The 27,067-nt window shown below is 36.7% G+C and overlaps 1 protein-coding gene across 9 annotated transcripts in view; it reads right to left on the bottom strand.

Annotated features, from left to right (window-relative positions):
- The window catches only part of ATG5 (autophagy related 5), an 82,341-nt gene that overhangs the window by 36,894 nt on the left and 18,380 nt on the right, over positions 1–27,067 (bottom strand). For all 9 annotated transcript variants that reach the window (XR_008465209.1, XM_054193889.1, XM_054193893.1 and 6 more), the window contains 2 exons: positions 24,238–24,400; positions 10,581–10,675 (listed from right to left, as the gene is read on the bottom strand). Coding sequence is in view for 8 of the 9 variants with exons in the window: in XM_054193889.1 (XP_054049864.1) it covers positions 10,581–10,675; positions 24,238–24,400 (258 nt within the window). In the remaining variant the exon portion in view is untranslated. The remainder of the gene's footprint in view (positions 1–10,580; positions 10,676–24,237; positions 24,401–27,067) is intronic.

Here is a 27,067-nt window from a genome sequence, read left to right as displayed (position 1 = left end):
TGCGAGAAGGAAGCTTTGGTTTCCTCACGAAGTTAAGTCTTTATGGTGATGAACAGGAACTTCATATTCCCTAGTATTTTTAAGAGGCATGCAAAAAAAAAAGGAAAAAGAAAATAGAAACAAACAGGCTACACTTCATAAATTTAATTTACACTAACAGCAGTCACATAAATTAGTAGTGCAGAAATATATCACCAGATTGAAGCTTAAGGTAATTCCATTAATACCTACCTGTACATACACTTTAATACGGTCATGACAAATGTGTATTTGAATACACCTTTAAAACTGCTTCAAATCCTAAGATTTGAAATAACATGAAAAAAATATGAAAATAACATATACTGTTAACAGAATATTGCATAACATGAAGGACATACAATGGATCATTTTTCTCCCTTAGAAGGGTGTATCCACATTACCTCAAATTGATTTTCCTACTTTTGCATACTTCACGTGATGAACGAAATATAAACTTGTGGTCAAAATTATAACCTGTACACACATATCAAGTAAAGTGAAAGTTTTGTTATTCTTGAAAGCATTCTTAACAGTATTACATAAACTGCAAATCCTTTAGTTTTTGAACATCAATGATCACTGTTTTAAAAGCAAGAACAATTATATGATGCATTCCCTTGGTGGAAGCTTTAACTTGTTATGGTCTGTTATGTGGCAAATGTTATGTCAAGAATTGATGCAAGTAATATTTAATGCCAGAATTAACTAGTATCTTAGCCAAGACTGTAGTCAAATTAAAGCCACAACTAGAATTATAAACACATCTGGAATAAGGTTAAAATTTTATGTAGTAGGCCTTATTACAGTTATGTCTAGACAATAATATTGAACAATTTTGGGTCATGAGTGGTTAAGGACTATTCTCCTAATAGTGCGTGGGCAAGAACTCATGTCTTCCTTGAAGTCTTTCATTGAACAGAGCACAGTGTATGAAGCAACTGCAGTTCTATCCTAACTTCCTACACAATTAACAATAATTTAGCATTAGTATAAACTTACAAAGAAATACAGCAACTTTCAGTTAATTCTCCCACACATGTTGTTCAGGGCCATTACTTGCTCATCTTTAAAAAGACTGAAGAACCATTTAAAATACCACCTTTTTCCATATTATTTAAACTGGCAATGTGCTTCCTTATGATCTTTTAGAAGTGTTATGTAATAGCAACAAAATGAGTTATTACAACCATGTAAAACATTTGAAAGTCCTAGCACGTGTTCTACTAATCTGAAAAAGATACGCTTAGTTAGAACACATCCATTACCAAATTCAAGTGATTAAAAATTTAATGGGTTGGCTAAATCGTAACACTTCAGAATAGAATTGCTTCAGTCTCTTAACTGTTTCTAAAGATGCATCAGGCTGTCCACACTGATTTTGTGTCTGCATCAAAAATATTCACATCACATTGCGTAAGGGCATAAAGGAGAAAAAAGGCACAAATATATCTCAGATCCTTCTAGGAATCCTAGATTTTAGCTTTGTAGCATCAAGTAGGAGCCTGTCACAGAATTCATAAGAGCAATGGTGCCTAAGGAACTATTTAAGCTTCTGTGGCTTGAGAGAACATCTTTTGGGTTTTCCAAATGGCTTTTCAGCATGCTAGCATGTTGATTCTGAATCACAGAATCTCAGAATGGTTGAGGCTGGAAGGGACCTCTAGAGGACATCTGGTCCAAACCCCATGCTCAAGCAGGGCTGCCTATAGAGAGATACCCATGTCCAAGAAGCTTTTGACTATCCCCAGTAGTCAAAATGGGATGGGGACTCCACAACCTCTCTGGACAACCTCTGCTAGTGCTTGGTGACCCTCACAGTAAAGAAGTATTTCCTGATGTTCAGATGGGAGCCTCCTGTGTTTCAGTTTGTGCCCATTGCCGCCGGTCCTGCCACTGGGCACCACTGGAAAGTGCCTGGCTGTTTCTTTTATACAGTCTCCCTTCAGATACTTAAGCAGATTGGTGAGATCACCCCTGAGCCTTTCCTTCTCTAGGCCGAACAATCCCAGCTCTCAGCCTTTTCCCCCCCTCATATTAGATGCATCAGTCCCTCAATCATTCTAGTAGCTCTTTGCTGGACTCTGTCCAGTAGCTCCATGTCTCTTCTGTACTAGGGAGCCCAGAACTGGACACAGTACTCCAGGTGTGGCCTTACCAGTAGAGGTGAAGGATCACCTCCCTTGACCTGCTGGCAACACTCCTCCTAAAGCAGCCCAGGATACTATTTCAGCCTTCCTTGCCATAGGTTCCACTGCTGAACTCCCTGCACTCTTTGAATTCAAAGGTTATCTAAGAGAACCTTCACATTTACGAATGTAGACACCGAGACCCTTATGAGATGTTCAGAGATTGTACTCTCTTCCATCTGATTAAATGAAGGGTGAAGCACCACCAAAGTCACATTATTTTGGTTTCCGTAATGTGACAAAAATTAACAGATGTGTGAAGGATCTCCCTAAGTCTGCAAGGTGGCCACTAACATTGCTAGAGCTGAATGAGACTCAGCCCTGATCAATACTTGCTTCTACCCTGATCAACTCGGACAAGATTCTTAACTGAATATGTGGTTAAAAGAAGGTGTGTTGAAGTGGCTAATGCTTTGGGCTTTTTGCTAAACAGATGAAGAACTCTCCTAAAGGACTCTACACAGTCAATGTCAAAAGGCAAAGTCCACAATACACCAAAAGTATGTAGCAAAGCTTCAGTCTGGGATGCATGCAGTTATGGACAAGACTCTGACAACACAGCACCTTGAATATTGACCTGCGAAAACCCTAAGTATTTAGGATTGTCCAAAACACAGTATTCATCCTTGGAAGTCATGAGATATGGTCATAAGGCAAGAAATAACAGAAACTAACTAGAAGAAACAGTTCCAAGAGACAGTTTTGTTGTGCACGGAGAAGACAAAGACATTTACAATATAAGCATGGCCTCAAAGTATTAAATTTCCATCGCAGAAAAGGATTCATATTTGCAATTGGTAAAGTAAAGGTATCTGAAGAGTCAGTGACAACAAATCAACAGTGGTTTTCACAACTGCAGTGTCTTATGCGCATATGCAGACCTAAGGATCACATAAAAGTAAGAAATTCAGTAGCAACTACCTATGGAGCAATCAATTGTAGAAGTGGATTTACATCCACAAAAGCAAACATGACATTGTTTGCTTAAAAGCAATGAATAGTACAATACTTCATATAACACTTTCAATCTACTTCAAAGCATTAAAAACAAAAATACTCTAGTTTTCTACAATAATGATTAACTAGAAGAAGCTCTTATAGTCAAGGACAGCAAAATTTCAGAAATTTACGTTTGTTAATTCATAGTGTATTCTTAGAGTGTACTGTTGTATCCCACTTCCTCATAGGTTCATTCCATTCCACACTTAGTTGTGTACAATTTGCTTTCAGTCTTCTGGAAAATGCAAATAGAAGTCTTTGTACTTTCCAAAAAACCGAACACTTTCTGTATTTTCTAGTCCCCAAATATGTCCAAAAGTTAGCCTGCTTTATTTACCTATTTTTCTTAAAAATAAGGAAAAATAAGATGGCATACTGACACTGACGAATTAAAACAGGTACTGCTGACTTTCATCCATGCAGAGTTAATTTTTTGCATCACCATCATAGGCTAGGCTTTGTTCTAGTTTAATTCCTAAGCAATAGGCACTGCATATGCTGCACAGCCACAGAAATAACTCTTGAAGATGGCATTCTTCATCCCTCTGAATTAAAAATTCCATCTCTTTTTCTGAATGCAAAGCAGTTCACCAGCTGTGGGGTTTTGGTTTTTTTTTACTGTTATGTCAGAGTACAAGAGTCAATCTCAGAGGAATACAGCTCCGGATTGCAAGTTTCAGGTAGCAAAAATCCCTCTCGCTACAAAATAAGAACCTTACCACATAATGAAGCGTGTAGTGAAAGTGGCAAATCAGTTTGTGTTGACTAAATCGAGTGAAATAGAGAAGTTAAACGATCAGCTCTAATGATCAAAAGGCAGCAATATACTAAAGAGTACTGCATTTGAATTACAAGATTGAACAGTAACTCTACACAGACCTAATCTAACTGAATTACTGCTTCATTCATTTTCTTCATCCCAGCCTCAACATATTCATATTCTTAAGAATTAACACTTAAGGTTGAGGTGAAAAGTGCAATTATTTATTTTTTAATTGCATACATATATTAACTTTCATATCAAATTTAGGATTATATATAAATATACAAGAGTATAACCTTAATAAAACAGTTTAGGGAATTAGAGACACAAGAATTCAAACCTCTTAGTTTAAATTAAAATTTGTAGCATGAACATTTACATAAATTTATATCCAAGTTCATGATCATAAATCAATTCAGAGAAAAGATGACAAGTTAGAATTTTATAAAAAAATAATTTGCTAAAAAAGTAACTACCAACTTGTGATTAGGGAGTGCATAAGACATATGGTAAAATTAAAGCATTTTCAAATTAGGAGCAGACAACTTTTTTTTTTCCTACCAAAAGTTTTCATTATTTCATTGTAGCTCAAAATGTATTTTGACTTATATTTTGCTACCAAAAAAAAATATAACTGTTTACAGAAAGTTAATTTATTAACTACTGACATGCTACTGGTTTTTGATACACCTAGATTCTTCTAAGATCTAGCTGTATGTGATAAGATAAAGAAGGATTTAAAACAAAATACTACCCAGTTTTCCCCATATGCAGAATCTAGTATACCCCTAAATTGTTTTAAATTGTATAATGTAATTCAGAACCTCAAACTATTTTTCCTAAAAGCAAAACTACTTTACTCTTTACGTACAAGCTACATCTACATTCAACTGACTACGGTCACTCCTATTGACAAGTTTGAGCTAGCTTAAAACTACCCACCTTGGTAACAGTTCAACCATTGCTCAGAGAAAACACCTAAATTGAGGTTCTATAGTCTCATCTCTTCTGCACCTCCTTCCCTGAGCACTATGCAACTTTTACAATAGCTTTGAACTAGGCAGGCTGACAGGTTTACAGACAACTTGGGCAAATTTATGTACACTTTACTCACATATCGACAACAAATACAGTTGATATCAGAATTTTTCTTTTAAACTCTGATTGACAGCCACCATCCTGTACTGAGATTCTTGAAGGCATGTGGCTGATCTTGCACATGGGTTCCTCAGTTGTTTGGGGTTTTTTTGTTTGTTTGTTTTAAGAACTGCGTGGACATTCGTTAATACAAAACATGCATAAAAAGTCATCTTTAGCAGCATTGGTTTGAGCTAGCTCATTTCACTTTGCACTTAGATGGACCAGAAAAGCTCACGAAATTATGGAACCACAACGGTGGTGACAGTGACCTTCAACTCAAGGTGACAACTTGTCAAATTGCTATTACTTTCATCACAGAACTAAGCAATCAAGTTCAGAAAACAAATACTCATAGCAACTTATGGATCATGCTACCCATATGCAATACTAGCTAGAAGGGGTTTTGTTTTGTTTTTTCCCCCAATAGTAAGGCACTGGGAAAAATATTTGCCTAACAAAGCTTTTAAACTTTCCCATTCATACAGCTTGATTTTGAAGTAATTTAGAACTGGTGAAAGTGTGCTATTGTTTCTTCAGTGCTGAACCATCAACTATTAGAATAAGTCATTCTGTGTACTCAATTGATGATTAATCAATTTTTCTCTTTTCAGCACAGAAATTCAGCTGAACACCACTGTTACACAAATCAGCCATCATTTCGCATTATTCTCCTATTCAGTCACACTTCCTCTTTGTAAAATTAAGGTTTTTTTAAAGAATAAATTGGTCTATTTTCAACAGGACCTTTATAAAAATGTCATGTTTAATAAATAAGAAAAAATTAAAAGGTATTATTACACGAGTTTATTCAAGAGCATTTTGCACTAGCCAACAAGATGCTGAAACTTGCTGTGTTGTGTTGCCCTCTTCAGGTCGACAGCACTTATATTTTCTAGTTCTCCTGCTTGACAAGTCATTGCAATTTCAACTTCTGTCATAAAAACATTCATATTTGCAGTTTCAGGTAGCAGCTAACTTTGCTTCTATCCCACCAGTGCTTGAAGTATTTTTGATATAAAACCCTATAAAAATAAACTTTATTTTTGGCCTCTACTTCTCCCTAACTTTAATACTAACCTTGAGGACTATCAAAATATCAGCTAGTGTTTGAAAAGATGACTAAAAAACCCACCTTCAGCACTGGTAGGCAAGTCTCCTGACAAGAGGCTTAAAGAGCTCAATTGATTCAGCTTACCAAAGAAAACTGAAGCTGCGGAAATCACTCCGTAAGTGAACTTGGAGATTAGAAAGTCAGATGACTTTAAAGTGGTGTAAGGCAAAACAAAAATCTAGAAACTGCAGTTGAAGTCAGGTAAATTCAGCCCTGAAAGGCAATGAAGCTTCTCGCCCAAAAGAAAAAAAGATGTTAAAAACCTACTAGTGCAAAAGGATGGATTCATTATTACTTTACAGGCAGACCCAGCATCTTTCAAAACAATCTGTTTTGATCAGTTTTTGAGTGGTTGTCATAACACAGGCCAAACTGTGATGCTGATTTGCATACTTGTAATGGGTTTTGCAATTGATTATCTGTGCTCTGCCAGTTAATGTGTAAATGGGTGTAAACCAGCCTTCCATTGCTAGGGAAGGGGCTGTGCTGGGCTTCTGATTCATATATTGAGCCAGATATTAATATCATCTTAGAATATTTCATTTCCTCCTCCCACCTTGCTATTTTTAGAGGACAGGTCATGGTAGACATTTAAATCTATTTAGACATCTCAGTACTATGACTTTTACATAAAGAGCAAAGATTTAACTAACGTATTATTAAGTATGAAGAATTTCATTCACATTACTAAGGCAGATAAAATAACCATTTGTGACTGTACGATTTAATCACAACATCTTAAGGGACTTACGATAGGAAAAATCTTTCAAAGCTAAGGCCTACTACGTAATTAGCCAATAAAATTAATAACCTAATCAAACCCCTTAGAAAATGGAGGCAAAGGAAATGCTCATTGCAGTACCATGGCATGTCCCAGTACCCAAACAAAGGAACAAGCAAATAAACAATCCCTGTATGCCCTCTTGGGCTGGCAAACACACAACAGCCACCCTGCCTTTAGCCACGTGAGACTCCAGAAAGGCTCAGAAGAACTTGGTGCGGATAGTTTTAATGCATTTTCTTTCACACACTTCTGTAATTTTATTCTCAAGAATTAAATGCTATTTACGACAAATTTAATTCCTATATACTCATTGAGCAGACTGCAGGGAAAGGGAGGGAGACTGACAGGGAGAGAAACAAGCAAGAGCAAGTGGGTGAGCATTACGCAGGGAGGGAGCAAGATACCAAAACTCAGGGATGAGTAGAAACTAAAGTGCACAACAACGCAGACTCTGAGTGCTCCCACCTGCAGTGTCAGACAGCGGGTAGTCTCTATCAGCACATAGAGACTCCTCTCTGGTGCCTGAGTAATATGCCCCATCACAGTGCCTGCAGCCCAGGACTGATGAAAGCTTCCTGCCGTCTGTCAGGCATATAGTTTGTTCAATTAGAAAGTGCAAAACCAACTAGTCTTATAAACATGGGGAAAAAGTCCTCAAGCCAAACAGGCTCTAGTACTGTACAAGAAAAGCAGGACTCTTAAATGCATAATAAACTCAAAACATTACTATTATTTTCTCTCTTGCTATTAAAGAACAAATGAAAAAGGCACTCTATTTAACAGTACTATGAAACGAAAAGGCAAAAAGTTTTCATGCAACTACCAACTGAAGACACAGCAGCTTATAGCTCTGAAGTGATGAAGTGGGGCTTTTTTTTTTTTATGTGTGTAAGTAAGTGTCACCAAAATATAATTACTTTTTTAAACCATCTCTAGTAGAGAGAGTTTTCACCTATGTCAAAGGTTCATCTGGTGCAAGTTCCATATGACACAGTGGAGACTATGACAGCTAGTAATAAAATCTCCAAGATCTCCTAGCTAACACTTAAAATGGCAAATGAGTTTATCCTTAGCAATACTCAGTCTTTTTCTTAATCTTTTACAGTAGATGCCAGGATTCTGGTCCAATCTTAGCTGCTACACTTAAAAGAGGTGGTGGTGGACAAGGGCTTTTAAAATTACCTGTGGTTAGTTTAGTTCTGACTTACCCAAGTACAACGTTCATATTTTTACCATCTCTTTCTCCCACACACACCATCAGATTTGGATACCACACGAGATATGATTCATATTATTCTTTAGAAATGTATTTTAATAGACAAGCTTTACAATTGAAAGAGCGTTCGAGTTTTGAAAATATCAGGCCTTCAGTGAAAAGCATGTCAGATTACCGTATTGAATGCACTTTTTTCTGCAGCAACATTTCCCAGTCACATTTAATTGTTGCTAAATTGGATTCTTCTGCATTGACATCATAATCTAGTATGTTTCTTTGAAGGAAAAGAAATTCATCCACCTTATACTGCCCAAACACAATCTAGGCAGCTCCCATCACAGAATGTCCTTTTAATAATTTTGGGGCAATGGAAGGTAGGGAGACTAACAGGAGAAACTCTCCCCACTGAAGGCAATGCTTAGTAATTTCCTCCCATCCACCTGTATATCCTTAAGTATCTACAAAAACACTATGTGAAAACACATAGGGAATAAACATCCACTGTAACACAAACCCAGGCTAAATTTGCTTTCAGGTATTTATGTAGGGATACGCAAGCAACCAACTAGAATGTAAAGCTGACTTCTCCCAGCACTAATGGAAATTAAACGCAATCAGGGTGGGGGTTAAATACATCATAAGAATACTTTTGAATCAGTTACTTCGGCACATGCAAGTCTGTCACTAAGTACTGTAAGATTATGTTAAAACTATGGGAATTAACTCCTTTCTCGGAATCAAATCATAATCTCACCCTTTTTAACACTTTCTGAAGATTCCTTTAAAAACATAGACTTTTATGATGAGCAGTAATCAGTGCACAAACCAACAAACTAAACAAAAAAGCTAGAAACACCTGCATCCACTTTTTTAAAAAAGGGGAACAATACTGAAAATATTTAGAAATATTAAGAGCAGCATTACTGAAAATAATATACACCAACCTTCTTAAAGGCTGTCTCAGCATCACCTGTATTTGTGTTTGGTCTTCTAATCTTAGTTAGTTATTTTGTGTTTAAACTACAGCAAGTAAGGGTTTCCAATTGAAAAGATAGTGTACTTATAAAGATAAGTACTACTGGTTAAAGGGATAGACATTACTGAATTAGATTTTTTCTTTGGGTTTTTTTTTTGTTTGGTTGGTTTTTTATTGTTGTTCTTTCTGTTTTAAAAGCTTGACTAGCATGAAATCATGTGGTATTATGGAAAACTTCCCTCGTGGCTTAAAGGTCTATACCTTATTCAGACAGCAAAACCTTCACTTCCCAAGCCCATTTACATGATTTCTATTAAAAGACTTCAAAAACCACCACTTATTAGTGAATAAACAAACAGCTTTTACCAAACAAACAAAATGCTGTGAGTGAACTACTTTTCCTGATACAAACTTTTTGATACTCGTACAAACCTTGCCATCTGCTATGATCTTTGACAAAATAACTGACTTCCGTTCTCAATCTAAGGTTTCACTATGATGGTAAATGTCTCATATTTAACATTAAAAGTTACTTCAGTCCCATTGCAAGATTGTATAGGTTTGTATAGTCATTAAAACCTGATATAAAATAGTATCAGACTATTCAGTACTATGAATAAAGGACTTTTTTGATAGTTACTGGTGCAAAACTTAAATACGAACAGATGAAAGTATTTCAAAGACGAAACAGAGCAGAACGGTTTAATTTACTGAGAGGCTACATGAATTCTGTATAAGTTTTTAACCATACTTAATTCCAAACTTCATCATGGCCTTAATGCTATAAAAACTAAGAGGACATAGAAAAATTGTAGGATTCCAAGTATGTTTCCAAATAAACTGCTGAGAAAAACAGAGCACTGGTATATTAAATCAGAAAAAAAATATTCAAAGCTAGTTTTGTATTGTAAAACATACAATTAGAAGACAAAGGTAAGAACTAGATGCAAGACCTATGCCATTACTTTCACCTTATGCCAACAAGAAAAGAAGCGTACACAGTGGCTGAAAGAAAAGTGTTGCTCCTGAAATGTTTGACCTTTCAGAGGGCATTTTGCATCCAAAGCAGTCTTCATAGTTAGCAGTTATTTTTAATGACAGAATTAACTTTTTTAAAACAAACAAACAAACAAACATCATCTATACCAGCCTCAGCACATTGTCAAGTATTACACACAACACAATGAATGGCAATTACCTATTAGCATAAATACAGTCTGTTTTGTCTTTGCTAATTCATACAACTCAAGTGTCCAGGAAAGATGAACATAGAATTTTATCATAATGTTAGAAAAGGGAATGTATGATTCTGAAAACAGATTATGATAGATGACATCTCAGTGGAAGAGTCTGGTAAAAGTGGTTTTATTTCATTGTCTCCTACCTGATAAATTCTAAATGGGATGTATCGAAATCCACTATCTTCTGGAGGATACTCCATGAGTTTTCGATTTATTGCCCAAAACTGCTCAAATTTATCTGTAAAGGTAAAATCAGATTTTGTTAATATTAATAACATGAGGGAGTTTTTTGATAAAAGAGGTAAATGAGACAATTGGAACAACATGAAAACTTTTTTTACAGAAGCATGACCTGTATGAATTTATTTTCCCCCCATTTCTCTTCCCTACTTAGCCTGAAGCCAAAGGTAAGGCATCTGCATTCTCCTATGAAAAAACTGATGCAGCAGCTTATTGAACTGAAAGAGAAAGCAACTGGAATTCATATTGTATCTCCCACTGTTAGGGAAATATTGGGCCACAAATTATGGATTTCACTACCTCGATTAACAGTGATTCTTTCTCCCACTCTCTGCTGCTACTGGTCCACACTGTCTCACAGTTTGTTAAAAACATCTAGTTGTTCTTAACTATAGATGATCAATAGGTGTAAAGAGAAACTAAAGCAGTAGAAAAACCTCTTGAGGGGTTTACATTTGGATATGTAAATCTTAAAATAATCGGCAACAATTTATGATATAACCAGAAAATATGTATGTTTGAAACACATTTTTGTTAATGTTATCCAAGTAACTGGGTTTAGTAAAGTAGCCCAAGGCAGCACACCATTTCATCCTGTTCAGACATTACACAAGAACTGAACAGTTTATTGCACTTAAAATGTATTAAGGACAGCATAGGTCTAGAGCAGTAAAGGTTTTTATACCTGCAAATCAATTATTCAAATCAAGCAAACAACCAATACCAAAAGTGACAGAAAGGAACATGAAAAGCTAAGATGAACAAAGCTGCCGCGAGCCTTACTGGAGAAGGCAGCTTTAGAAAAGGAAGAGCAAGGGATGCATTTTCTTACAGGCCCTAACTCTTCAAGACACCAAACACAGCAGATGTTTCTTCAGAAGGAACACACAGTCTCCAACTTTCTCTCCTCAGCACAATGTTTAGCCAAGCCTCAAGAAGCCTGGCAGTATAACTGTTGCAGAATTCAGCCCCCCCAATGCAAAGTAAAATTCAGAAATCTATTTGCCCAACAAAGGTTCTTCCCACTTCCAAAACAGCTAGTAACAATTAAAGGAATTGCAGAAAATTAAAAGATTTGCTTCACTCCGGTGTACAGCACAGATGCCCGTCAGTGTGCTAAAGGACATAGTTAATACATATTGCAGGGTTTACAACACATTGCAGGAATTTCCAAGAAACAGTAAACAAGCTCCTGCCAGCTATTCGGTAGGAGCATTTCCTGATACTTATCTCAGAAAGCACTTCCACACCCTTGTTTTCTGATTAGCAGCAAGCACTTCCTGATAAGCGCTTACCTGAGCTGTGGTCAGCACCGTCATGCTAAGAGCTGCCTGGACACAGGGTGCTCCCCCCACAGCTCACCCGCTAGGAGGCTCTGCCCGTGGCAGGGACAGTGATGGCCCTGGAGCTGACTGTGCCCAAGCAAGCCTGCATTTGGGAACCCCAGCCTATGGAGTCAGAGGTTTGCTTTTGCAATGTCTGACACAAAGAACAACTGCATTAAAAGATTTAGCGTATTTCCCTCATCCTTGGCGACAGCGTTGAGAAGGGCTTACAGCTTTTGCTACAGATTGTGTGGACAGGCATCAATCGATTTATACTTCAATTACCACCTGACTATGAACTCAGCTGATGAAACTATTAGTTACAGTGATACACAAAACAAAACAATCAAGATCTGCTGAAGCTAGCGAGCTTCACCGGACTCTTAAACAAGGAATCTACATATTTGGAGACGTCCTACCTGAACAAAAATAAAACAAAGATTAACTTCATTTACTTTTTTAATGCTCATATTACAGTAACTAGGGAAGTTGAGTAAACAGCTTACTGTCCTCAAAATTCAACAGAGATGAGCAACACATCTTATGGATCAGAAGAACAAGAAATTCTGAACAAATAACAGACTTATGGTAGGAATTTAAGTACATTGTCCCTTGTGGCATACATGGCAAACCAGTAATCTTTGAAGGACAAAAAAAGTTAAACAGTGGTAATGTACAGTTAACTTACTTCTATTCTTCATTCCATCTTCCTTACCTCCCAAATCATGCAGGTAATCTTATTTAAGGCAGGTAAATTTGCCAATTTATACTTCTCAGATTATTCTCTGAACACTCAGACAATACTCAAGACAGTCTATTGTTCTATCAAGATGTTTAAATTTCTAATAGTTTCGTAGTTTCCAAATATAACAGCAATAAGTCTGCAACAGCTGAATGATGAACTTGTTGCATTTTGTAATCAAGTACGTTCTGTCAAACCACCTGATATCACGGGGAATGAAAAACTTTCTAGTAAATTCGCTAGACATAATGGGGTCAGACATGTTAAGACACGTCTCCACAGTACAGCACTGTCTTGAAGACATCTAAGCTAATTAATTCTCATAACCTTGTATTACTGCCCTCCAAACATCATTCCACAGATCCAATATTTTTACTACAGGAAGTTAAGTTGTGTGCAAGAAAATTAACACAGATTTTTAAAGCAAGCAGCAGGAAAAGGCTATCCAGTTTGCATACTGATATATATGACCTGTCAAGAGCTTTTATTAGCATTAGGAGCATTGGCTGAATGCCAGAATCCAAAAGCTCCAACACACAAAATCCAAAAATAACTGCTTTTGCAGAACCCTTAAGACTCAAAGCTTAAACAAAAAACCCAACACCAGACAACGCTTCCCCTCCTCCCCCAATCCCTTTGAAAATACAAGTGAAAGGATTCATCCTTCTCCCATTTGTGTGTGCCAGTACCTCCTATTTATGCAAAACAGAATTAAGGAAGCTATTAATGCTATGATGAGCTATAAGAACTAATTAGTGCTTTGGCTAGACAGGACTTACAGACAGAAGGTGCTGGCCGGAAGTTTGACAATCAAAACAAAACTGAGTTTTCATCAAGCCAGTAAACAAGGAAGAGTTCTCTGTCAGCAAAACCACTTTACACACTCATCTCCCTCCCTCGTGAAAAGCTTATGCAGTCTACATGATATCTAAACTCCCGTAACAGTCAAATCTGATTACTTTTGTTTTCCACAATCCATCTGTTTTTAAGAAAGTGCTTGACCAATGTGTTAAAGAGTTTCTGTATTAGCAAAAAACAGTACTTGCAGAAGGCAGATGTTCACATCTGAATAACAATATTTAAAGTAATGGCAATAAGATTTGAACAGAAGTGAGATTAGTGACAGTATAAAAGTTTCAGATGACTTTACTAATCATGTTTCTTAAACACGAGAGGATGGTTGTTATATACCTCTGTCTAAAGTGAAATATAAAAACTTTTCTCTCTGTATTTTATGTCAAAGATCAGAAAGTTAATAATGAAATAATGGAGGATAGAGACAGTTGAAAAAAAAAGTAAAAATCTATCAGCTAAGTCACTTGTATTTATAAATATTGAGTTATTAGAAATGCAGTCACTGAATGCCCAAACACCAGACAAACAATAGCCTTCAGTAGTAGAGATGCACAGAATTTAAGGAGAGCTTTGAAAATATCTATTTACATATATAGTTTGAGTTGGTATAACTACAAAGACTTAATGTCATCCCTAACAATAATCTCAGTACACAAATTTTAGCAATCATTGAAATTAATCCAAATTTATAACTGTTATATTAACAAGTTGTTGTTAAGTCCAGTCATAGTTTGTTGTTAATAGACAGTAACTGCTGAACTTTTTACTACTAAGCAGTGTTAACTAAAGGTTTGTCCAGGATGAAATTTTGAAGGCTGCACCTCTTTCTCAGGCTGAGACCCGAGGACAATATTCTTCAGACAACCAGAAACATTAGGTTTTGTTGTGCTAGTGTCTTATAGCCGTTCTCTGAAACTCAAGTGCTGTCACGCTTCAAAGAACTTGTAATTTTGCATGGATCTTGATGTCAGATGCTTCTCTTCCACCCACCTGACTCTACAAAAATGGTAACCAGGATGGATCACTGAGAGGGTAAAGGGCACTGCTCGAGTGCTTGCAATCAACATATGCATTTCAATGCAGCATAGCTTTAAATCAGCATACACAAAGAATATGGGCAATTATTATAGAACAAGAAATTGTATCTACAAGTAACTTGCCATGTCACAGTGGTCACAGCATATGGCCAGTTAAAATGGAGTTCCCACTGTAGAACAGTGGGCAAAAGAACTAAAAAGCCTCACCCTAATCTTAAACCTTATCAATAGAATATCTTAATAATAAGGAATTCTTTTGTTTCTGTATTTGACACTGATGCAACTGTTATCAGAGTACTGACTCCAGAACTGGATATATTTCAAGAAGACTGTGGAGAAGGTTTAAACAACAGGAAGAATTAATGCAAAAATGAGGGAAAGATTGTTTAAATTTAAAAAGGAAAAAAGGTAATTGAGGGCTTTTACCTTCCAATATCTTTTTAGAAAGTCAAAAAAGTGAAGAAACAGGTGTAGCCCTCAGGGTAGCACATACGCACAATTTTTTTTGTCTGGACTATTCACGGTTTCTTCTTAAAGCCATCTAGTAGTATAAATTTAAAAAAAAAATCCTTGGAATTGAATTGTATCTCTAGCTCTACGCAAGCTATACCCATTTGCAGCTTGCATAAAAACATGTCCAGTCCTTGAGTTTAAAAAAAGGCAAAACTTTTGTCTACTCTTAGGGGTTCACCACTGTCTAATAACTATATGAACCATAGAAATGATGCACAGCTAAAAGTTCTTGGGCAGAACCAACCATGGCATTAACTAAGACACCAAAGACTCTCCAACTGATGTATCAGAACCATTAGATTGGAAGTGCCTTTGGAGGTCAAGCTTTGGAATAAAAGCTCCTGCCCCCCCCAAAAAGAGCTGCCTACACAAAGTTAATTGAGTTTGCTCAAGGCCTTGCCCAGTCAAGTTTTGACTGTCTCCATGGGTTTCCACTCAACCACTTTCACTCCCTCCACCCTAATATCCCATCAGACTTCCTCCTGCTGCAACTTGTAACCATTTTCCTTTGTAATTGCCCAACTCCACTGCCAATGGAGGCATGTTTGAGGAGTCTGACTCCATCTGTTCTACAAGCCTTCCTTTTAGGTAGTGGGAAGCCGCTATTAAATCCATCTTCAGCCTCCTCGTCTTCAGGCTAAACAAGGCGGTTCCCCCACTCTCTTCTACCACAGCATATGCTCCAGCCCCTAATCATCCTAGCAGCACTCTGCTAGGCTCTCTTCTGTTTGCCAACATTTCTTTTGTCCTGGGGTGCCAAAGAGGACACAGCATTCCCTGCACAGCTTTACAAGTGCTGAGCCAAGGGAAATAATTACTCACCATCTGGCTATGTTCTGGGGGGCACAAGGGCTAAAGCAGCTCCCTGGTTAATCTTCATTTCTGCAACACCACACAACAGACATGTTCAGCTTGTTGTTCACAATTACCCAGTTACACAAAGCTGCTTCCCAATCAGTCCCTAGCCTGCCCTAATGTATGGGATTTTTCCTGCCCCGGTGCAGGACTTTGCACTTGGATCTGCAAGCTTCAGAAGGCTCCTGGTGGCCTCCAGCTCGACATGGTCCCTCTGAACAGCAGATCTGCCCTCCAGTGTGTCAAACACTCCCTCCAACTACTTCTTTTGGTCATAAACAAACTCACTGAGGGTTTAATCAGTGGTATACATATAAACAAATAAACTGTACTGTACAGACAGCTACAGATGCAAGTCAAGGATACAAAGTATATTTTCTTAACATTAAAGCAAGTATATTTTCTACTGACTCATGCTCTAACAAGCATGGCATTTTAACTGCTCAAGCCAGAAAGGAGTCTTCTCAAAATTTAGTATCAATTCTACTTCCACATTGTTTCCAAGAAGACTAAGACTCTACATGCAGACATAGTTCTGCTGACTGTTGAGCAATTTTAACCAATTTTATAAAAGGTTAAATTTTGTGTGGTATGCCTCAAGCATAAAGCAGCTTTGTTGATGAAAAGATAAAAATTTTAAACACTTCAAAACTAACTGTACCATGCTATTCAGAAACAATATTTACAGCTGGTTACTTTCATTTCTCAGATATTTAGAGACCTGTCTCTAAATGACTTTAGGCCATCTAAACTCATTGTTCTTATTCTTGTATAATAAAAACTTAGATAATTATGATTGTCATACATATTTGACTCTCGCTGACTACTACAGTTCAGTGCCAGCCTTTTGAGAACACAGTTTGAAATACTGGTATGGCACCATTAAAATGTAACTTTATTTTTTTTATTCTTTTCTACTTTACACATTGCTACCATCCACAGTTAAAATGTTCTCACTATTAAACACTTAGATTACTTGGGTATTTTGACAGATCATAGTCTATAATACAAATCCACAACTGAAGAGGGCACTCAAGTTTACTAGTCTTTTCAGACTATCTTCAGGCAAAAGTAACTATCAGATGCAGAGAGACAAGACCTCAGAACTGTTTTCACTTAATGTAAGTGACAGAAGCTAGTTATAGAAATATGTGGAAATATTCTTCACGTCATAGATAGCAATGTAACAGTATTCAACATGAAGGTACATATCTGAAGTAGTCATAATTTTGCCTTGTAATTACACAACAGTCATTACCTGAAATACATCCACCACATGATGTGCCTGTTAATCTTACATACCCTCCAAATTCGCATTCTGCTGGCATGTTACTATATAATACCACAGGAAAGTACAGATTGTAAAATTTGAAAGTAAAAAACAAATATGCTTTACCACTTGGCCTGCCCATGCTAAATAACACATGGAATCACCACAAAAGTAAACATCATGCTAACTAGCTCAAGTACTAATAATAGTCAAGTACAGTGCTATGGGCTTCAAGGTTGGCTACCTAGGTCTGTCACTCCCTTTTTAGTACTATTATTGTGTAAATGAATAAGTCAAACTCTGCTTGCCTATATGCACTATAACAAGTTTCCAACAGCAGTGTTTACAAACAGAGAACAACTAGGAGAAACTTCCTTATGTACAGTTAGCTGTAAATTCTAGTTTAAAAAAAATATTAATTCATAAGCCACACTAGAAATTGAGCTATGGATGCAATTAATGAAAAAAGGGGGTATATCTCCCCTAATACTATTTGAGATCAGTGTATTTAACACATTTATTTTTACGCTGTAATTTATCCATTAGTTTTTACAGCTTTTATATAGTTTTTATGTCCATTAATTTTATCTGAAGATAAAGAAACAAAGCATATTGCTTAAGTAGGACATTTTGAAAACTGTATGACAAAGCAGCATTTCCCTCTTCAGACTATCTGTCAGATATAAAAAGGCCTTTCCCCCCTGTTTTATTTCAATATACACAAGGAAACCATACCTTACCAACCTTTTTTTCACTTACTAAACGTACTCACGAAACAAGTTTCACTTTAAGTACACCATTTCCTTAACACCACCTCCCATTATTTCTAGGTCATCAATTTATCTGGAAAAGGTTCAAGGGAAAAAAAAAAAAATCATCAAGACAGACTTTCTTTCCTTTATTCAAATATGAAAATGCATACATCCTACCAAATTTAAGCTTTCTGTGTAGCATAAAAGCAGGTGATCTCAGCAGGTATTATCACTTAAGCTGAAAAGAAAGCTCTGATGACTATTAAACAAAAATGTGTAACTGTAACCCATTTTTGAAACACATAACCCACAGGTTGTGTAGGAATAGAGCAGCAGGGCTTGTTACAGACTTCCCTGAGTAAGTCAAAGAGAAAAGGAGTCCTGACAGTTTTACCCATCCTTCAGTTCTCTGCTCCAAGTCTAGATAGCCTGGATATTTTAATACCTTCTTTGCCTCTGATTATGCTCTGTTTACATACGTGAAAGTAGAGCAGCACATCCCCATATAACGGACTAACCTACTTTGCTTTCCCTATAGTATGCTTTGTCTAAAATACAGCTTTTCTTAAAAGTTAAGGAACCTTCATATTAATACATTTGTGAAATTCAGGAGTTTACTAGCAGAAAGTAACTTAGGAGCATTTCAAATTACAAAGTAAAAAAACCTCAGCAACTGAAGAAATTTAATTTTAAAAATTTATCCATTTTTTAGAGATAGTTTACTCTGAAATTTAGTTAGACCTTACATGTCTTTCAGGAAATGACATATTTGGAGGGGGAAGGGAAGAACGAAAGCAGGAGGTGGTAAAAAAACAGAGGTTCTGCATCACTTACACCTAAGTAAAATACGTTTAGAGAAATACAGTCAAAGATTCTCTCAATCTGAATCTAAGTCTATCAAATATCTGAAAAAGATCTACAGAAGACAGGCACAGTGAAGGTAGAGAACCAGTCTATTTGTGATTTGGGTTGAAGATGAAAGGCACACCTGCTTCAGCAGGAAGTCTGGAAGGTGTCTATTTTTCTGCAGAAATGGTAATGTTCCAGGAGGAAGAGAGAGTCAAAACGAGGACAAAACATAAAGCCCTTGAAACTGCAACAGGTATATAAATTCATACTCTCCAATGTATATGAGCAGGCTACATGGTTGGCAGATTACCTGTGCCAAAGATGCAGATACCTCCAAGCTTGCCCCCTCAGGGTTTCACAGCTTTCGTTAGACACATGGATGTCTACCAGAACATGGTGAAAACACTAGAAAGCATTTCTATCTCTAGGTACCTATTGTTAGACAACCTCCTCTCATGGTAGAGACTTCAGTATAAAGCAACATTTTGAGTGCTGGGTTACCTTTTGCTTTCCTTCCTTTCCTGCCTTTGTGCAGTTCATGAGACCATTGAGACCCACCGATTCCCACTGGCCTCATGAACAAAACAGCTCTGTTCTGCCCCCTTGTTTAGAGCAGAGCAGAGAAAGCCAAGGGGAGGAATTCAGGGTGCCATCGATTCCCCACCTTTGCACTGCGACAAAGTGCAGCTATGCAAGCAGGCACCGGGCCAGCACGGAAGAGTAACAAGGCAAAAGCCAGTTTCAGGGGTGTAAGAGTGTAGAATCATGATACCGTACCCATTGGGGTGGAGCATTAGTTTAATCATTTGTGCAGAAAGGTTAACAAGCCAGTAAACACTGCAGAACTAACCCCGAAGTCTAGGTCACGATCCATCACCAGGAAAAAACCCACAACCAATCAAACCCCAAATCAAAAAACACCACCACCAAAAGAAATCGCTGGGAAGGCCTGCTCTGATGCGTCTAAGTCATTCTGCAGGTCCAGCCTCTCTGAACCCAGCCCCAGCTCAGCACCAAAACAGCACCGGGCTGACATGGTGCAGAGGTATTTGAATCTGTCTGCACTGTACCCCTTGGGTTCCATAATATCAGCAACTCCAATGTTTGGTGTACACCATGCTATCTTAACTGCAGAATAAGCAGGTATTGACACCAGTTATAAGAAAACTTGATGCGTTTCCAGAAATTTTTAACCACCAGCTTTTTTTTTTTTAATCCGCTTTTAGCCAATACACCCATTTTCAAAGCTCAAAAGAATTGTTTAATCTTTTTCTACAGATAGAATATGGAAAAATATTACCATTCTGGTAGCCATACAGGGAGAAAGAAAAAAAAGATGGCTTTGTAATTTAAAAAAACCTGACAGCTTGTTTGTTCATTCGTTCTCCTGTTAAATTCCTGAAGATTTTCTAAGTACATATTGCCTAATTTAAGTTTCAAATGTCCAGTTGAGATTAGAGATTTGTTCAGCTACCAAAGCATGCTCATCATCTCAAACTGATGTAAAGAACAGCATTGCTCCCATCAGTCCTCTACAAAGAGGAGAAACATACATACGAAACCTGAGTGGGACATGCGTACACAGCACAAGAGAGATGCTGATAACGTGTGACTTTCTTTTTAGCAGTTCAAACATTTCTAAACAGAAATGTGGTAACACAGAAAAAACATGACTTCTGCCCCTCAAAAGTCCAGCACTGGTTTAGATATGTTTTAGAAAAAAATGCAAGAAAACACAGTCCTGATTCTGTCAGTAAGACAAGAAATAGATCACATGCACTAAAAGATAAAAATATTGCGATTCTGACTTTTCTCCTTTAATGAGAACAATTCAATATGGCCACTTAACTTTCGGTAAGCCCTACAGTATGAATGAGCATTACATTCTTTTTCCGTAATATTTTCAGTAAAATAATGACTTCATTATATTTTATAATATATAAAGAAGCCTTAAAAACAGCCATGAGTTTTTACTGTGTATTTCCCCCACTCATGTATCAGAAATACCAAGACTAGTCTCCACCGGTTATAAAGGATGCCTGTGAAAATTTCAGGGTATGGTTGCTTATATCTCTCCACAACTGATGAAAAGCATCTGTGTTGAATCTAAAACCCCTCCTTTATCAGAACCATTATATACTGAAGTTATAGATATTAATTCTTTGAACCATGCGAAAAATATAGCTTTCCCCCTAAAAACAGTTGAGATTTCATTTGTTTGATCCCGAGTCATCACTAGGCCCAGAGTCTTAAAGTTTCAAAGCTGAAAGCCTTTATTTTTCCACACAAAAGGCAAGAAGAAAAAAAGCCACCCACTTGAAAAACCTCTTTATCCATGATAAAAATGGCCATAAGGCTATTAAACTAAGAACAGTAGTAACATTTTCCATTAATTCCAACCAAAGAATTTTAACAATTCTTACAAAGGAACACAGGTCAGTATAGCTATACAGCCTGTCTTTATTGCTTCCCTACCACAATCAGACATCCACGATGCTGGTCAAAACTAGGGCAACACAGACATACCCATCCCAAAGTAGTGTTCTAGCTAATACCTGGTTTATGGACATAAATTGGCTAACTAAAGTCTGAAGAACAAGCAAAACCACAGCAGAAACAATAGACAGAAAAGTATGTTTACCTTCCTGATTTGGTACCAGATTAACACAAAACCAAAAATGGTGGGAGGAGGGATGTAAAGGTTGTTATGAATACCTACCAGCTGTTACCAGCACAGAATTTTGCCACAAATTCACTGTTACAGCTCTTCCCCTAAAACTGAAAAGTTTCTCATGATATCTGTTTAAGAACTTCCTTTTTAGCAGAAACATTTATACCAAATTACACTTTAATTGGTAGCTACATTTCTCCAAGCAAGCAAAACTGGATTATTTTTTTTCAAAAATCCTAAATTTAATAGATATCCTGTAAGTATTGCTATCACTTGTTAAACAAATAACACTTCCTATATTTAACAACTGAAGAAAATTATTTGAAGTTTTGCAAAAAAAAAAAAGACTGCAGATGCATCATTACTTACAAGGCAGTTATCACAAATGCTACTTTCTTTTCTTTTTTGTGGTCATTTATTCTGTTTCAAAGAGGTTTAAAATTAATACATCTCAAACGAAAGCCTATAAAAACATACTGAAAGATACAACATGCTTAAAAAGAGTTTTCTTGGTTTCACAAGTTTTTCTTGTTTCTCTTTTATGAAGAGCTGAGAAATTAAAATTAGCATTTGAAAGTATTTAAAAGATTGTTTAAACTTCTCATTTAGGTGTCAGATTCCACAGGTGCAATTTCTCTTTAAGTACAGTGAAACCTTCTTGAAATCATCCTTGCTAGGCAACCTCTCTTCTTAATATTATAAAGCAAGACAGTAAAATTCTGGTTTCCCTACAACTGAAGATACTCTTAGACAAATAATCAACTAAAAGACAGAGCCTAAGATGAGCACGGAAAAACACCACTGCATATCTGTTCTCTTACCTTACATATTGAGGGTATCAAGGTTCTATAATTTCTGTTCAAAAAAAGAACCTTAATTCATACCATTTCATTGTGTAGTCAACTCTTCTGTCATTATTACAACTCATTATACTCATAACTCGTGTTAGAGGTCTTTTAGTTTTAGTTTTAAAAAGCATTAACAAAAAGAGGCCATGAAGTGCACTGCTGGGAACACGAGCACCAGGACTAAGTGACAGGATTTCCTTTTTGCAAGAAAGCTAATAATTCTTGAAATAGAAGACAAAATTATGGTGACATAGCATTTCTCTTTTCCCAAACCAAACTGCTTGCAAGACAAATACTATTACAGCAGAATACTTTTTTTTTTTCCACAGAATTATTGAAGTTGCAATTTAAATTGACTTGTAACAATGTAAGCTTTAAGGAAACATCTATTTCTATACCGATTCTGGCCTCCACTGGACCAGAACTCATCTACTGCTAATTCACAAAAGTGAATACATTGTCAGTCAGTTTGCTGACTAATATCTATCCAAAACAGAATCTCTCAAGAAGTACTTTGAACTGAACCAGATAAAGTGCAATTTCTTATTTGATAGGTTTTGCACACATGTACAGCATCCCTCAAGATCTTATCACTCAAATGGCAAATTAAGATAAACCCTCGATTTCTAACTCTCCCCCCATTAAATAAATAATAGAAACCAGAGTTTCTAATAAGCACTCAATCTTCAAAATTATTACAGGAGTACTTTAATGTGAAAGGCAGTACCACTAAGCAACAAAAAAAAAATAATTAGAAAACCCACACACTCGCTAGATACACACATTAAACCTGAACCAATACGGAACCCCATTGCCTAGAGCAAACACATGCCTCAAGTCTTCTTGCATTCAAAGCTTCTCCTGTTTCATTTAATTTTCCTTATAAACATATGGGAAGATGTTAATTCTAAAGTGTTTAGTATTTTGTATCTCAACACAGAATAAAGATCTTCATGCTTACACTTCCGTAAAATAAATTTACCAGTAATAATATAAGTGACAGCTCAGGAGATGAGGAAAACACATTGAAAGTGGCCGTTACCACACATTTCAGATAGCCACTTCTGAAATACTTACAAAGCTTTTCAACTTGCAGGCCTCTAAGAACCATGATAAGAAAGAGGAGACACTCTTTCAAAAAACTCCTTCAAAAACAGAAGTTATATTTTGTACTGCAATATAGATTCGTGCCATCTGTGCAAAGTAAGAACACTAATTATTTTAGACCATCCTGTTCTCAATTATTTTGCTGACTTTTTCAAGTCAATACTTATTTATGTAGAAATCTTTCTGAAAGCCAGGGTAGTATCAGCAATAAATAAATAAAATTTGGCAGAGGGAAAAGTAAAATTATTCATCTACTGGGCAACCTTTTTTGGAAGTTTACCTGTATCTTTTCCCTTAAGCATTAACTAGAGGAGGCAACCTTTTTTTACTTTACAGTCCAAGATCATTAATACTAAACAACACTTACCCCCCAGGTGTCTCCCAGATAAAGACCATCAGTTGCATAGAAGTACACAAGACAAAATTTATCTGTTTATTTTGTTTTGTTGCTAGTTTTGGTTTGTTAAAATAGAGTCATGACCCAATTTAGTTCCTTGAATAACTCAAGCTACATTTGAATTATCACATAAATGGTGAGTTTAAAATAAATAAATAAATAGATCTATCTTTTCCATGATATTAGACTGAAATTCTGCAGAACAATGACATCTCCAGAGGTCCCTTCCAACCCTATGATTCTATGATTTTATATCCCGTCCCATGACTAAAATTTGAAGAAGTTATTTCTTAGCATACTAGACCTAAATACAATTAATACTCAATGGACTGTATTTACCATTCTGTAATCCCATCCACAGTTGCTTATGATCCTTTTTTTGCATCTCATTGATGACTTGGCTTTTGTGCTTTAAAGCATCTGCTTCTTTTATGCAAGCCATAAAATGAGCTTCAATCACATCCTTAGAATGGCAGTGTAGAAGATCCTTTTCTGGAAAATTCTACAAAGAAAAAAGATCAAGAGAAATAAATGCATCACACACCTTATAGAAGGTAACAACCATTCTCTCACTCTGCTGACAAGAAAGATTTTGCAGTGAAAAACACGCCAGCAAAAATAGAAGTTGAACAATTTTCTGTAAAAATCAGAAATTACTCTAAATCACTCAAACTCAACTTGATAAGTACATTTAAATACATCAGTGAATGTATTTAGGCCCAAAATTCAGGAAATGAAGAGTTTTAACATGTTTTCAAACAGGTGTTCAATTCTCTGGCAATGACGAGGAGAAAAGGGGGAAAAGCAAGTGACCCAATTCCTATTCACTCTCAGTGGCAGTTTAGCACCCATTTCTATGCAGGCCTTTGAAAAATGTTTCCTCCAAGTATCATCACCCACTATAGCATATATGAACTATGGCATATATGCCATTTACAAACGTTTTTCTCAAACTTACTGGAAATCCCTGTAAACTCCAACTTTACCTAATACACATGCCTACTACTAGCTCGTGTGACTCAATTCCACTCCAAATAAAACCCTTTTATCTGGTTAGAGTTGGCACGCTGCATTCAGCATTGCAGATGCACAGTGACTACTCCTCAGGTAACTTTCTTCACCTCATTCCTATTTCGTTTATTAAGGAATTATAGTAGCAAATCTTGCTCAAGTGCAAAAAGATTTATTTGGAAATTAACTGATCAGAAGTTCAGCACTGTATAGGTTAGAGTTGTTCTTCCTCTAATTTTTCTTTTATCAACACTTAGTATCACTTGCCATCTTACAAGAATACAAGCATTCATTATCACAAATTAATTGTCTTTAGTTTTCAAAGGTTTAAAAACCCAGCATATTTTATCCTCTCCTTATTCATCTTCTTTTCACAGTTGCTTATGACCATGCTGAACAGTGCAAACCCCCAGAGCCAAACCAGAGGGGCATCATTAGTACTCTCCTTCATAACAATTCTCATCTGTTATTCTACAAGAGGACCTTTCCTCTTAACCCATTACAAATCTGCTATTTAAAAAAGCTTTTGTGAGGGACTGTCAAAACCACTTTGGAAATACAAGTACATATAAAGGGATATTTTTCAAAGGCTTTTACAACATAGTTAACATGTCACAGTAGGAGCAATATAATGCTGGAAAACCCCATACCTTTCCTCCTCCACATAAAACCAAGAAAAATAGTGAAGACTGCTTCAAACTACAGGAACTCAAAGCATCCAAGAACCGCCACACAGCTGGCAATATGAAAGGGAGCTGGGGATTGCCTTACCTGAAGGAAATTCTGAGGACAAGAATGATAGTTCCCTCTTCATTAGGTTATTGAAAAGAGTTGGAAATTAAATCATGGAATTTCATGTAGTGATCTCTCCTTATGACAGTAAACCCAGACTCTGGAAACTGTGGATCCAAAGGATGAGTATCTTCCAAAAACAGGAGTAGAAGGGGAAGAGAAGACTGCTAATACCTTTTTCACTGAAGTATACATGAGTTTGGTGTTGGACTCACAAAGCAAATGCTATTGTTACGTAGGACTGATATATGTGCAGCTGACTAGAAATCTAAGGACAGAGACAAAGCTTGTTTGTCATCTGAGGATGGACAAGTATAAAGACATTAAAGAGGACAGAACAGAAAGGAAAGCGCTCCTTCTAGAGTGGGCCTCACTCCCTTTCTCCCATCCAAAGCTGAGTGTCTCAGCATAATTGGGCCCGAGATGAATGGAAAACATTACTGGGATTGTTACTTGCCAGCTGACATCTGCATAGGCCTGTAAAATACTTTTAGAAGTTTAACTTACTTGCTCAAATAAAAAAGTAAAGTCTGGTAACCTATCCAGAAGAAAAGAACAGTCAGAAATAGCATACTTCAAGATCAAAAAAGTTCTTTACATGCAAGAATTCAAAGTGAGACACTGGCATCCCTCAAAAACAGATGAAACAGTGGAATGTACCTAATGCCAAGTAATATAGGAACCTAGAAACTGACTTGCACAGTTAAAAGCTGAAGTTTTAGCTAAACTTATGAAAATGACAGTTTTGTTACACAAATGTCTAAACGTTGAGCTGCAGGGTCTTTTTTTTGGACATTCCTGTGTTTCTACAGGTAGGCATCTCCCTCCTGACTTTCTCTAAATTAATTCCAAATTACAGGGAATGTCACTCCCTGGGGATGTGTTCCAGAGAACATACACAGTGCGGTCTGCAGAGTACCAAGGAGATATTCAAAACTGGTCAAAGCTAGCGGAAAGAATCTAACCACAGTAGTACAAAGGTGTGGTGTGATTAGTTTTCCCAGCTTCTAAGGGATAACACTGTGGCAGACTGAAAAACACTCCTACAATCTCAGTGCTGTTTACTCTTCTTTTTAGAAGAAAAAGACTGACACATTTCTATGCAGTGCCGTGAGTAGAAGCTGAAAAACCTAAACATCAAAGTGATAACCTAGGATACAACACTGCTGCATGTCTGCAAGAAGCACATGAAACAGTTTCACCTACATGAGACTACCAACAGAAAGTATGGCATCCCCACTGATTTATAAGCTAGGCACAGAATAATAAGTTTTATACTTAAATAAAGAACAAATATGCTTGGGGTTTTTTTGCTTGTTTGTTTTAAATTCTACTTGAGGAAATAGTGATCAAACATACATAACTT

The sequence above is a fragment of the Rissa tridactyla genome, chromosome 3 (genome assembly GCF_028500815.1).
Source record: "Rissa tridactyla isolate bRisTri1 chromosome 3, bRisTri1.patW.cur.20221130, whole genome shotgun sequence".
Taxonomy (NCBI): domain Eukaryota; kingdom Metazoa; phylum Chordata; class Aves; order Charadriiformes; family Laridae; genus Rissa; species Rissa tridactyla.
This window is presented reverse-complemented; position numbering and strand designations above follow the sequence as displayed.